Source organism: Chelon labrosus (genome assembly GCF_963514085.1).
Source record: "Chelon labrosus genome assembly, chromosome: 8".
In the NCBI taxonomy this organism is placed as follows: domain Eukaryota; kingdom Metazoa; phylum Chordata; class Actinopteri; order Mugiliformes; family Mugilidae; genus Chelon; species Chelon labrosus.
In genome coordinates this window covers 4,261,781-4,274,092 of record NC_140358.1, presented here as the reverse complement: position 1 = coordinate 4,274,092, position 12,312 = coordinate 4,261,781, and the positions used below count along the sequence as shown (strand labels likewise).

Here is a 12,312-nt window from a genome sequence, read left to right as displayed (position 1 = left end):
TTTATTATTATTCCTTTATACATCCATATAAGGCTGCAGTAAGTAATTATGTGTCTGGATTCCTCACCAAATTTTGCTCAGGGATGCTGGTGTCGATGATGCGCACGTTTCGCTTCAGCTCCCCCCCTCCTTTCGCCTGGAAATTCCCGTGTGGACGGGCGCATTAATTACCGCTTTAATGGGAGTATGACTAAAAATGTAAAAGAAGGATTAGGCGCGGGGAATGCAGGCCTACGTCCGGTCTGCCCGCCTCACTTAAGATGCGAATGGAAAAAAAAAATCAGTCTGTATCCAACGAAACGGATCTATAAAGAACATTTGCATCCGAGCCAGCTGTTCACTTCATCTGCACATAAATCCGCAACACGATAGCGCTCTGTCTGGCCCTGGAGGAGCCTAATGCATCAATTTAAATACTTTTCTGGTTGCTGCGCACCTCTTCAAAAACATTTTTTGCAGAAATGTGAAATTAGAAAAAGCGTCGCTGTGCGCAGGGAGAAAAGCTTGGGGGAGTATTAATTGGAGTATTTTTAGTGATTACAGGAGTGTTTAAAAGAACTGTCTGTCAGTGGATTAAGTAACGCATTTGTGGTTGTGACTATTGTTTATTTTGCACGTGCAGACTTTGGATAATAAGCAGTTAGTTTGCCTGTTGTAAATATCAGGTTGGGTTTAAGCAAATTGAACCATTATATGTTTTGCATGCGGGCACAGTTCCAGGGAAAGCGGCGGGGAGGGCTGCTTTATTCCCGTTCCTTATTCTAACGTGTGCTTTTTAAAGGTGCCACTGATTTGCTTATTTATTTATTTATTTATTTATTCTGGTTCGATTGGTGCTGAAAGTTGAGAGGCTCCGAGTTTCCCTCTGCTAGACAGGGGCGCATACACAAACACACCCCTTTAAAAGCACGCGCGCGCGCACACACACTCTCGCAGGCGCACGCAGGGTCCCTCTCTGAGCTCAAAAGCTGGAAAAATTGCGCCACTCTTGGAGCGTCTTTCAAGGGGGGAAAAAGTTGAGGAAGACAGAAGAGGACGAACCAAGGGGAGACTCGGATGAAAGCGCCTCCTTCGCTGTTTCTCCTCACGCTGTAAATAGATGGTTATTTATGCGCGTAAAACCAAACAATCCTAAAAAGTAGCGCCGCGTCTCCCTCTCTCTCTCTCTCTCTCTCTCTTTTTTTTATTTGGATACATAGCCGGGAAGCACATCCATGCAACGCTCGCATTTCCGGAAAGAAACTTAGACTTCAGAGTTACTGGACCTTGAATTTGCCTGACTTTTTTTCCGCTGTAAACACAACTACTGGTGTCTGTGAGTGAGTTTTGGACGGTGGAATTTATCTCTTCACTCTAGAATAAAACGGCGGGGGAAACCATCCCACCGGTGTTTACAACTGGTAAGTGCAGTACAGGAGTAAAAAAAAAAAAAAAAAATGATATGTGAGTTAATGCAAGTGGAGGAATTTGTTCCACCTCGCGTTTTTGCCCGCTCTGCGCGTTTCAAAGCCGTGGCTGTAACATAAAGGAGCGTGAAGTGATGTGAGGGCAGAGTTCGCCCTTACAGGTCGGCCGATGATCATGATGTATCGTTAGGAGTGATGGAGTGTGGGGAAATGAAAAAGACAGTATTGTCACCCAGTTGGTGAAGATTTAAAGAAAACTATAAAAAAGGAAGTGCGTTTCAGCGTCGTTTTAGTTGGTTATAGTCGAATAAAATACACACAGGCCCATACCTGCGCGTAAACAAAGCTGTTTCATTAACAAAATTACAAATAATGAGTAGACCGGCGTGTTTTAAACCTGCTCCGTGTCACTTTTCGTTGCATTTATACATATTTATCAAGTGCTGGAGGAAAAAGAGGCAACGCACACGGTCTCACGCCTTTAATTAATACGCGACCATATGGCGAAGGTTAGTCGATTCATCTCCCGGTAAAGGCTGCAGTCTCATGCTCCACTGTGTTGATTTCAGAAGTAAAGACAGGGCGAGGTGATGCCAGCTTTCTGTCTGCGCTGGGCGCGATGCCATATGAGTCACTGATTCATATCAACCGTTGGTGGTGAGAGCAGAGAGGGTCCGCGGAGTGAGAATGAATGGATGAACGAGATTAATACTAGAAGTAATCATAATACTGATAGAGCTATTTTTAAACCGCTCCTATAGGGCAGCAGATGGAAAAAAGAAATCATATACATAAATATGTGTTGTCAGGCTTAATTAGAATCACAGAACCACCACCATTATTATTATTATTATTATTATTATTATTAGGGAGGCTGTGACATTTATCATTATACATGTTTTAAATTGCACATAATAATATACATATATTTTTCACTTTGTGTCTCACGTTATTTTTATTTTATATATTTTTCTGGTTAAATTGACCAATTTATTTTCTATTATTATATAATTAGGGAAAGCATGCATTGCATTTGAGTTCTTTTGAAAGCAATAAAGAACAAAACTAAAAGAAAAGGGAAAAATACAAGAAATTATTTCTTCACTAATGAAATTGTGCTCACATTTTGTTTTTGTTTTTTTGTTTATTTTTTTTAATTTTTTTTACAAAATGAAATACAAAAATGGGAGAAACAGCGTTTCTCTTCAGAGGCAGCGAAGCAGCCAGGCAGCCTGACATGAGGGAACCTCTCATTAAATCTCTCTGATTAGATAACACGCAGCATCATGCAATAACCTTCCATCTCACCGCCTGACCTGCACTATTTCATTTTGCAGCGGGGTTATAGCAGAGGAGGGATGAGAAGAAAGGTGGTGCAGGTACACGCCGTGTAAAAACTTAACCTCCAATATCTGCATCTTTTGAATTAAAGAAAGAGAGGGGAAAAAAACCTAGCAGATAATGTAGAGCAGGTGAAGAGAAGAACTGAGGAAAATGGTTAACAGCATGACTGCATGCAAATTCCCCCGACTTGAATTATCATAAGCAAACAGTGTGAGCCTGGACTAATAAAACCCCATCTGTGTAACTTCATATCGAGGTAGTATGAGGGCTGCGATAATGAATTTTGTAATATCCCACCGACAGACATCTCAATCAGACTCTAATCCCGTGATTTTACTACGGAATCACTCCACTTCCAACTGCTGCAGGCTGCACAGAAACACCAAATCCGGCTCATGCAAAACACGACGGGTTTTACGCACTGCCACAAAAAAAAAAAAAAAATACCGAAGTTACCGAAATATATAACAATACAACTTGGAATTTAAACTCTTTTTGTCTGAAATCAAGTTTAATAACACTTCACAATTATAAGATGATTCTTATTTTTTTCTTAATAAATTAAATTGGAAATAAACAGAGCTTGATTTTTTGCAAGAATGAAGCTTTCAGCCCAGAGAGAAGTTCTTTATGAAGCACATTTCCCAACCAGTGTCATTACTTTGCACATCTCAACCTGTTCTTATCTTTTTTTATATTTAGGGGTCCAAGCACTGAAAGTGGACGGATTTTTATTCTTTTTATAATTTATTTTCTTATTGCCCTGCTCTTATACAACACGTTTATTTTGATTTTGTATTAATTTAAAACACTTTCCTCAAAATCACCAACATATTGTGTTTTGTGCACATCACAGTTTGGTCCTTTGTGGACTCCAAAATCATTGGTTGCACTAGTGAAGGACACGGGAGTTTATTTGTCTGATTTAAAGGCTAATTGTGGCTATTTTGTGTCATTTTTTCACAGAAGCAGTTTCCTTAGATTGCCATAATGGATTCTCACTGCCGCAAACTGACCACCACCTGTGCGCAAATAGGTGAGTGTCTGATCCACACATTCTTCAATGTGGTTTATTTTTATTTATCAGGAGCAACAAAATGAATTTCTGATAAAATAATATGCATAGGCTGAGATTTAAGAAAATGCTCAACTTTAAATCTGGAAAAAAAAAAGAAAAAAGAAAAAATGTTCATGCGTTTAATCCCCAAACATGAGATGTATCAATTAGCTAAATGCAGCATATATTTTATTTGTATATTATTAATGTATTTAAAGATACATTTATACAGTTTTTACTGAGTAAAATTTGAGCTCAAAAATAAGGGTAAACCTGACAATGTTAGCATCTTTTGGCAAATCCACTTAAATTAATAATACACATTTTTGGTAAGTCAGGCAGCATACAGGGATGATGATACTGCAATATTAAAATCTCACTTCAGTTATAGAAGTGTGACTAAAGTATTTAGACAACTATTTTAATTACAAAAAAAATCATGATTTCTTCTGAAACTATAGCAATCACTTCTGTTTTTATTAAAATGTTATAAATAATGTCCTCACATTCTAACTTTGACTTTAATATGAACAATTCACTGGTTTAAAAAAAAAAAAAGGAGAGTGCATTCTGCGCTGAGTTACGCTAGATCTTAAAAATCTATTCAGATATTTTGGCCTCTTTGCTCCTCACAGTAGAGAAGCTGTAGGTGGAATAAGTCTGTTCGCTGTCTTAGAGGGACACCTGGCGGTTGAATGTGGAACAGGCTTCACGGCTCCAGTGCTGCAGGAGGAGCAGGCAGACAGCAGTGAGCATCCTGCAAGGATTTTGATACGGATGACCGCTCTGCGCTTAAATTATACAATTAAAAATGATTGGCTACTTCTAATTGCACGCTAAATTTAGACCTTCCGAAATGTGGTGCAACAAATAAATTGTCAGCACTCCTTAAATATGTTCTGATTTATTCAGTGGTGACTTCCAAAACAGCATCCACTAAAGCAAAGCTGCAATCCTGCCTAACAAAGCCTAGGATTTATTAATTATTCTGTGATGCGGTGGGGAAATGATATCAGGTCTTGTTAGGAACCCTAAACGAATAACCAATAACTCTCATTCTGATTAATTCAGTCCACACTGACGGGCCTGCGTCTCCATAGCTGTGAACTATCAATGAATAAGAATAGAAGAAGAATACTAGAATACTAGAAGAATACTAAAAGTAAAAACCAAAGGGAGAGTGATGCCCGCAAATATAGACACACACCAACTGTTTTTTTTCTCCAATGTATGCAGCGCTTGGCGGATTGACTCCGGGGAAAACCAAATGTATAATGAAAGCCCATTCGTGAGGAGGAATATACTAATGGAGGAATCTGATGTCTCCTTAATCCTATGTAAAAAGCCTTGTCGTCTCCCCCTATATTGACTGAATTGCTAATTAATGGCCCTCTATGGCGGAGGCCTATTGCACGCAGTAATCCGCAGAAGAGAGATAAAGCATTCAGAAGGTAGAAATGAAGAGGAAACCGATAATCCACTTCAAGTTTAGTATTACAACACGCCTGGAAGGGAGAGAAAAAAGGAGCAACAGACGGCTCGCTGTTGGGCATAAAATAGGACACAAAACGGGATTTTGTCCTGCTATTTTTAACAAGGCATTATTTGTATTATTATTATTTATTATTGGCCTATTGTGTGCAGCAGTACTATCTTCTACACTGTGTTCCAGGGACGTTTGTACGTCCTAAGTGTGATTATTTGCGCTCATAACGACAAATGCGTCTTAATATATGCACTCTGATGGACACCGGGATGTGCAGCTCTGGTACATGAAGAAGAGGTGTGTGTGTGTGTGTGTGTGTGTTGCATATAGGTTCTTTGGTCTGCTGGTATTTATATATCAGGGGCTTTCACGGGATTAGCCCAGTAACTTTTTAACACCGCCAACCCCAAATGTGTTGGCTGAATGGTCGTCCGCCTGGCCACGTGGAGGTTGCGCCTTTCACGATGATGATGGCGGTGATGAAGGAGCAGCGACGTGCTTTGCTAAATTGGCGCGGATGTTGCTCATCTCCTTACAGCCGGTCCATCACTTCAATCACCTGTTACCCAGCTGACATTTCTCCCCCCCCACACACCCCCTCCCACTCTGAAAATTAAAGTCGCGTTTGTTTGATTAGGCCTGTTTACTTTGCCTCGATGCGTCACAGTCTTTTGGGAATCAGATTGAAATAAATAAATAAATAAATAAATAATGAGACATGGCTCATTAAAAAGTCCTCCTTCAGAAATTCTTAGGCAAATGAGAGTCTTAGTAGATTTTTTTTAAGAAACAGCACACGAGCGAGGACGACCGTGGGGTACAAAACGCACAGTGGGGAGAGATCCAGTTAAGCACCCAGATAAAGAAATCCGTCGTCGACGCACTGAGTCTGCGTGGTTAACTTGTGTGGCTCTGGTTGATTTAATGGATATGTGGACCTTAACTCTGGGGAGGTCGAGGGGATCGCCTAATTTGACAACTAGTATGACGGACAACGTGCGTAAAGCATGAACACGAGGGTGTAGTGGATAATAACAGCTTTAGGTCAGCCTGGTCACGCTTTTGGAACATAAAATAGAAATGTACAACGCACATCTCCCTGAGTGATTAAAGTCATTTTGCAGGAGCCTTTATCAGCCCTTACTTCTGTTTCAGCTGCCTCGGAATGAATACGTGCCACTCACAATTCATCACCACTGTGCATCACGCCTGTATGAACTGCACGAGTGGCACATGTGTTCTTCTTAACATACTGTGCATGTCTGGCAGTTAGCGTCAGTTGACAAGTGCGCACAGACAGTTCTGGAGCAGGCTGGCTCAGAGCTCCTTTTGAAGTTACATTTGTTTGTCCTTCCACAGGATCCTTGTGGTGGCTGTGTTTGATATTCGGTGTGCATCTATTTTCTTTTAATACAATCCGCTCGGTGACTCGCTTTATCCACCACTGAGTCCCAGAGTAAACTGCTGCGAAAGAGCCTGCGAGCGTGCAGCTCAACTTGGGTATCAATAGTTTTACTGGGCCACTGGACCCATCTCATAAAATGAGGCCAAACGGTGTTATTTTCATTTTTATTTGGTCTTGCGCTGCTGCGCAACGGCACCTCGGAGCGCCGCGGGTACACCGTGCGTCCCATCTCTCTTTACATGCTTTTATTTGGAAGAGAAAAAATAAGCGACAGCCCCGGCATAAACACACTGGCAGGCATATCTCGTTTCTGCAAGCTCCGGTTGGTTGGGCACACCGTCATATCCACATGGATGTGCCTGTCAGCGAGTATGGGCGGGCGCAACATGGTGACGTGGAGGTCTGGAGAGAGGCGCAGTTGGATAGGCAGTGCGCAGGCAACAGCTGAAATGAACAGTGAGCGGTGTAGTGCGTGTATGCCTCTGGATCTAATATCAACTACCTGTCCTTGTCACTCTGATAGTCAGCAGAGGTAGCCGCTGATTTCCACCGATGCTATGGCAAAACTCAATGGCCTATTTTAAAGCATTTTCCAGATTAAACAGAAAGGGGGCTTTGTCTCAACCGCAAGAGGAACCGAGCTGTCGTGCGTTTTTTGGAGAGCTGAACACATTCCGCAGTCGGACTTTACGCTTATCCTTCCTGTACTAGAGGCTGTGCGATCTTTCACCGATGAACTCTATGAGGGATCCATTAAACATAGACCACCACCACCACCTAACAGGGAGTAAACTTGCCTCCACACACCACACGGCTCTGGCGATGGCCTCTAGTTTACAGCCGCTGCAGCGCTCTGTGGACTCTAAACATCGGTTAGAGGTGCACACTGTGTCGGACACATCAAGCCCGGAGTCTGTCGGTAAGAACCGCTCGGAGTACAGATGTTCTCAGCAAGACTCCGCGGATGTCATCTTGATATCAAACAATAGATGGCTCTCAGGGAGTTTTACATGCATGCAAATACGCGCGTGTAGCTGTCATCAGATCATTTGTTTGGCCTGTGTGTGGTGTTGCGCTGAAAAGTTTCTGTTATGTAAGTTTTGTAAATGAAGACGCGTGTCGTATGTAAACTGAAATTAGTTTTATAATACTCCCAGTATCGACATTAAGTATAATTCTGGAAAATAAATACAATATGAAATTAACAGCAGCATTTATTTATTAAATCACAGCATATTACATGGATCGAGATTTATTTTATTTGCTTTTACGCACATTGTGCAATTCGCCGGATACTGACTAAAGTGTCCCGTTTCCTCTTCGCAGAAAAAGAGAAGATTCAAAACAAAAACGACGACTCCTCTGATGACCCTTCCAAAAAGAAGCGGCAGCGGCGGCAGAGGACTCACTTCACCAGCCAGCAGCTGCAGGAACTGGAGGCCACTTTCCAGCGGAATCGCTATCCGGACATGAGCACAAGGGAGGAGATAGCCGTGTGGACCAACCTCACAGAGGCCCGAGTCAGGGTGAGTACTCTCTCGGGTGCAAACAAAAACAGTTCGTGCGTAGGCAATAATGTCGTGTAATCCGTGCCAATTGGTACGGATTTTCTGCAAATATCCAATACTTTTAACATACTTGTGCGCGTACGGAGAACTTTACGCACGGCTGAGATTTCATTTTAAATAATGTAAGTCACAGTCTTTAACTGGGGAACAAATAACCAGAGTCTTGTTTAAATATACTGCCGGTGAAAGCTCAATTTAATTACTGTGAGCTCCTGTTTATTTATTAGATGAAACATAATTAGAATTCCCAGCACACAACGCAAAATAATCAAGTTGTAGTTTTCTGACATTTTTAAGCATTTCCGTAATTTATTTTTTTTAAAGCAGGCCAAGAACTATTTTCTCTTTGCCTATTAAGTGTAATTAAAGCCTAATAACGTTGTTAACAGTTGAGGTTGTTGACATTAGTCGGTGACAGATACCAGTCGTGTTCCCCTGTTCGTGTGAAAGAGGTGCAAAGCTTGTATTTTGCGATTGTCGCTCTGGCGTTGTGTGATTAAGGTCAGCTTGTTTGTGGAAGCTTGCAGAGGAATACACATCCTCTCCACATTAAGGTGGTCCAGTGAGACCGCAGTGTGTATTCTGCTCAGATAAAGAGGCAATCAAAGGGGAATTGCCAGCACCGAAAGAAAAAGGTTAACGAAACCTGCTTCATGTAGTAAATGAAATTAAAAAAAGCTCGTTTTAAAAAACATTTACAACTAAGTGTAAAAAAAAATAATATATATATAGGGGATAATAAAATATAATCCTCAACCCAAAATTGTTCTTGCAAGAAAAAGCACAGAGATTAACCTTTACATTTCCTTTCCTCCAGGTCTGGTTTAAGAACAGGCGAGCCAAGTGGAGGAAACGGGAAAGAAACCAGCAAGCCGAGCTTTGCAAAAACGGCTTCGGCCCGCAGTTCAATGGACTCATGCAGCCCTACGACGACATGTACCCCAGCTACACGTACAACAACTGGGCCGCCAAGGGCCTCACTTCCGCCTCCTTATCCACCAAAAGCTTCCCCTTCTTCAACTCCATGAATGTCAACCCCTTATCCTCGCAGACCATGTTCTCGCCGCCAAACTCCATATCCTCCATGACTTCTAGCATGGTGCCATCGGCGGTCACCGGTGTGCCGGGCTCCAGCCTCAACAGCCTCAATAACTTGAACAACCTCAGCAACCCGTCTCTCAACTCGGGGGTGCCCACGCCGGCGTGTCCCTACGCGCCTCCGACTCCTCCTTATGTGTACAGGGACACTTGTAACTCCAGCCTGGCCAGCCTGAGACTGAAAGCCAAGCAGCACTCGAGTTTTGGATACGCCAGTGTGCAGAATCCGGCCACTAATCTGAGCGCCTGCCAATACGCCGTGGACAGACCAGTCTAATACCTACCTGCACTGCAAAAAATAACCACCACAGCAACATGTTAGAGGCTAGCAGTGATTCTTGAAGTGATATTTTTCCTCTAAACCGAGTTAAAGAAATTTGGCCTTGAGATCATTTTAATATTTTTAACGCGTTTCAGAACATTTCTTGGCCACTTGGCAATCTCTTGATATTAGTTGGGCATTATTCCGACTTTTACCTCAAGACACTGCCACTTGTTTCATAAAAAAAAAAAAAAAATCTCAAATATATTAAGAAACGCGTGAGATAGTCCTGGAACTGTTAGTGTGTTAGTTTTCATTTATTTTAGAGCAAAAATGTGATTTTGAGGGTGATTACACTAAAATGGCTTGCCATGGTGGTCATTTTTTGCAGTGTGTGGGTAATCAGAAACAGCCGGCCACAGGAACAAGAGACTACTACAACAACTTTTTCATTTTTTTTTTTCTCAAAAAGGGCACTAGAAGACTGAACCACTGAAACAAAGCTCAGCTCCAAGTCGGAGTCAAACTGAAACGGGAGTTTTTAGGTTTATTCCCCTTTGATGATGAGTCCGGGCCTGCTTCACCCTGCGTCTCAGCAAAAGGCCTGATTCCCTTTCATCGTCACGAGGGTTTACTTTTCTGGTGGATTTTTGGACGTTGATTGTTGACTGAAAAAAAAAAAGGTTGTATATATATATTTGAATCATCATCTCCTGTTTGTCGAGGCGAATGCGCTATAACCCTCCAGTCTTCTCAAGGTTCAATTTATCAACGCATGTGGAAGAAAAAAAAAAAACTAAAAAAGGAATCATGTTTTGCTTGCAAACAAAAGGGAATGTACATACTAAAACGCACCAGTTGTGTGTTTCTAACATATTATAAATTTATTATTAATGTCTGTGTGAATATCGATTTAGAATAGCAATTCTGGATTTAAAAGAAAAAAAAAAAGGAAAAAAAAGACGCATCAAAAATGTTCCTGCGACAAATTATTTGGTTTTTGCTCTGTGTATACTATTTGGTACGGAATCATGTTTCTTTTTTTCCAACATCCAAAAAAACTATTGTGTTTTATTTAATGGAAGTAAATATATTGTTCAAAAACATTCTGCTGGGGGACTTTTATTGAATCTTTGTGCTGGTAGTCTGTTAGTGGAGTGTAAAGCAATGACAGTCTGTCTATAGCCTTTCGATTATGTGAGGTGCTTGTGCGGCTAATCTATAGGGGAAAACAATGGGCCCCTCCAATACACATAGCACCGAGATGCTCCGTCAGATTAACTGCTGAATACATGTCTGCCTGCTCAGCCAAGGGCCTCGGCTGGTCACTGGTGCTTGAAATAACACGGGAATCAACAAAAAGAGAGTTGGACCACACAACAATGACAACACTCCATTAGGGTTTGTTTTTTCTGCCTGTGTTTGATCTCAGAGGAGACGGTAGTTCTCTGAAGTGGATTATTAGAGAACGCACAGCACTTTAAATTTATCCAGTTACTGCTTGGATATTTTGAAGCTACTCTTGCCCCTCTTTCCACCAGAAATCTAAATCATATATATATATATTTCTAATTGGGCATCCATACCTGACTTTTACGCGCGTCTCTTTGCCTTGCCATTGTTTTCTTTTGTAACATTGCGCTTCTTAAGTCAAGCTTCACGGCGCGCAAACGCGACAAAGCAAAACAAACTCGGATTCGCAAGCTTAAGCAAACAAGCGACCGCAGAGATACAGAAGGTATGTGGACCGATGCAGGGCTGCATGGAGGCGGGGGATGAGTGCAGCTTCGCGGCTGCAGGCTGAGAGGAGACACCGGGGAGAGGAAACGCAGCGACACTTCCCGTAAAGAGAGTCAGAATCAACAAACCGAGCAGGCACGGCTGTGCGCATTATGTCGTTTCATAATACCATGAACGTTACCTTTTGAAAATATCTATAATCTGTTGAAAGAATAAATCAAACGTGACCGACTGATTTAAGATCTGATGTCATTCTGGATGGAGCCGTAGGTCATCTCTCAAGAGGGTAATATTATTATTATTATGAGGGGAAATAAATCACAGCTAGTCCAAATATTTTTTTTTGTTACAAAACTGCTAAATATCAAACACGAGAGAAGCCTTCTTCTGTGTTCACATTCTGGGCTGCAGTGCGCATCCAGCAGCCTGAACTCCTCACCCTCTGTGCACAATTAGATTTTCCTCTGAAAGAAAAACAAAAAAAAAAAAAAAAGCCGCGCGCTCTTTTGGAGCACAAGTGTCACCTTTTGATGGAGTTGGTAACGCGGAGCAATAATCATCTGACAGGGGGATAAGCCTAAGCGAATACACAAGTCTACAGCCTCAATACACATCCACACAATCAACATGTGAACAGTGGGTGACCACAAGAGAGGAGGCTTTCAGAGGGAAGCTGTGCATTTTGGCTGGGACGGCGCGCATGCAGGACCGCGGACGGGCTGCCTCCCCTCTCCTCCCCTGCCTCTGCAAGGTAAGAGCTTATTGAATTCTGATGAAAACCAGCACACGTACGTTTAATTAATTTGCAGGGAAATATCACAAAATCGGATTTTGTTTGCGCCCTGGCTGCTTAAATTCTGCTCACGCTTTTATCTGGAATTAATATTCGAAATTCAGAGTCCTCTGCGCGTCAAACCCAACTCGTTTTAAAGTGGAACAATGAGAC

General features: G+C 41.9%; 1 protein-coding gene across 3 annotated transcripts; it reads left to right on the top strand.

The window, feature by feature from the left end:
• Positions 1–904: 904 nt before the first annotated feature.
• pitx2 (paired-like homeodomain 2) lies at positions 905–11,302 on the top strand. 3 transcript variants are annotated; one of them, XM_084549797.1, is made up of 4 exons: positions 905–1,400; positions 3,717–3,786; positions 8,025–8,224; positions 9,084–11,302. In XM_084549797.1, the coding sequence occupies exons 2-4, from the start codon at positions 3,741–3,743 to the stop codon at positions 9,639–9,641; spliced, it is 804 nt and encodes a 267-aa protein (XP_084405923.1). In that variant the 5' UTR covers positions 905–1,400; positions 3,717–3,740; the 3' UTR covers positions 9,642–11,302. The 3 variants fall into 3 exon arrangements, with proteins under 3 accessions (XP_084405923.1, XP_084405924.1, XP_084405925.1); XM_084549798.1 differs by lacking the exon at positions 905–1,400 and having other exon boundaries at positions 3,446–3,786; XM_084549799.1 differs by lacking the exons at positions 905–1,400; positions 3,717–3,786 and adding an exon at positions 6,028–7,617.
• Positions 11,303–12,312: the final 1,010 nt, after the last annotated feature.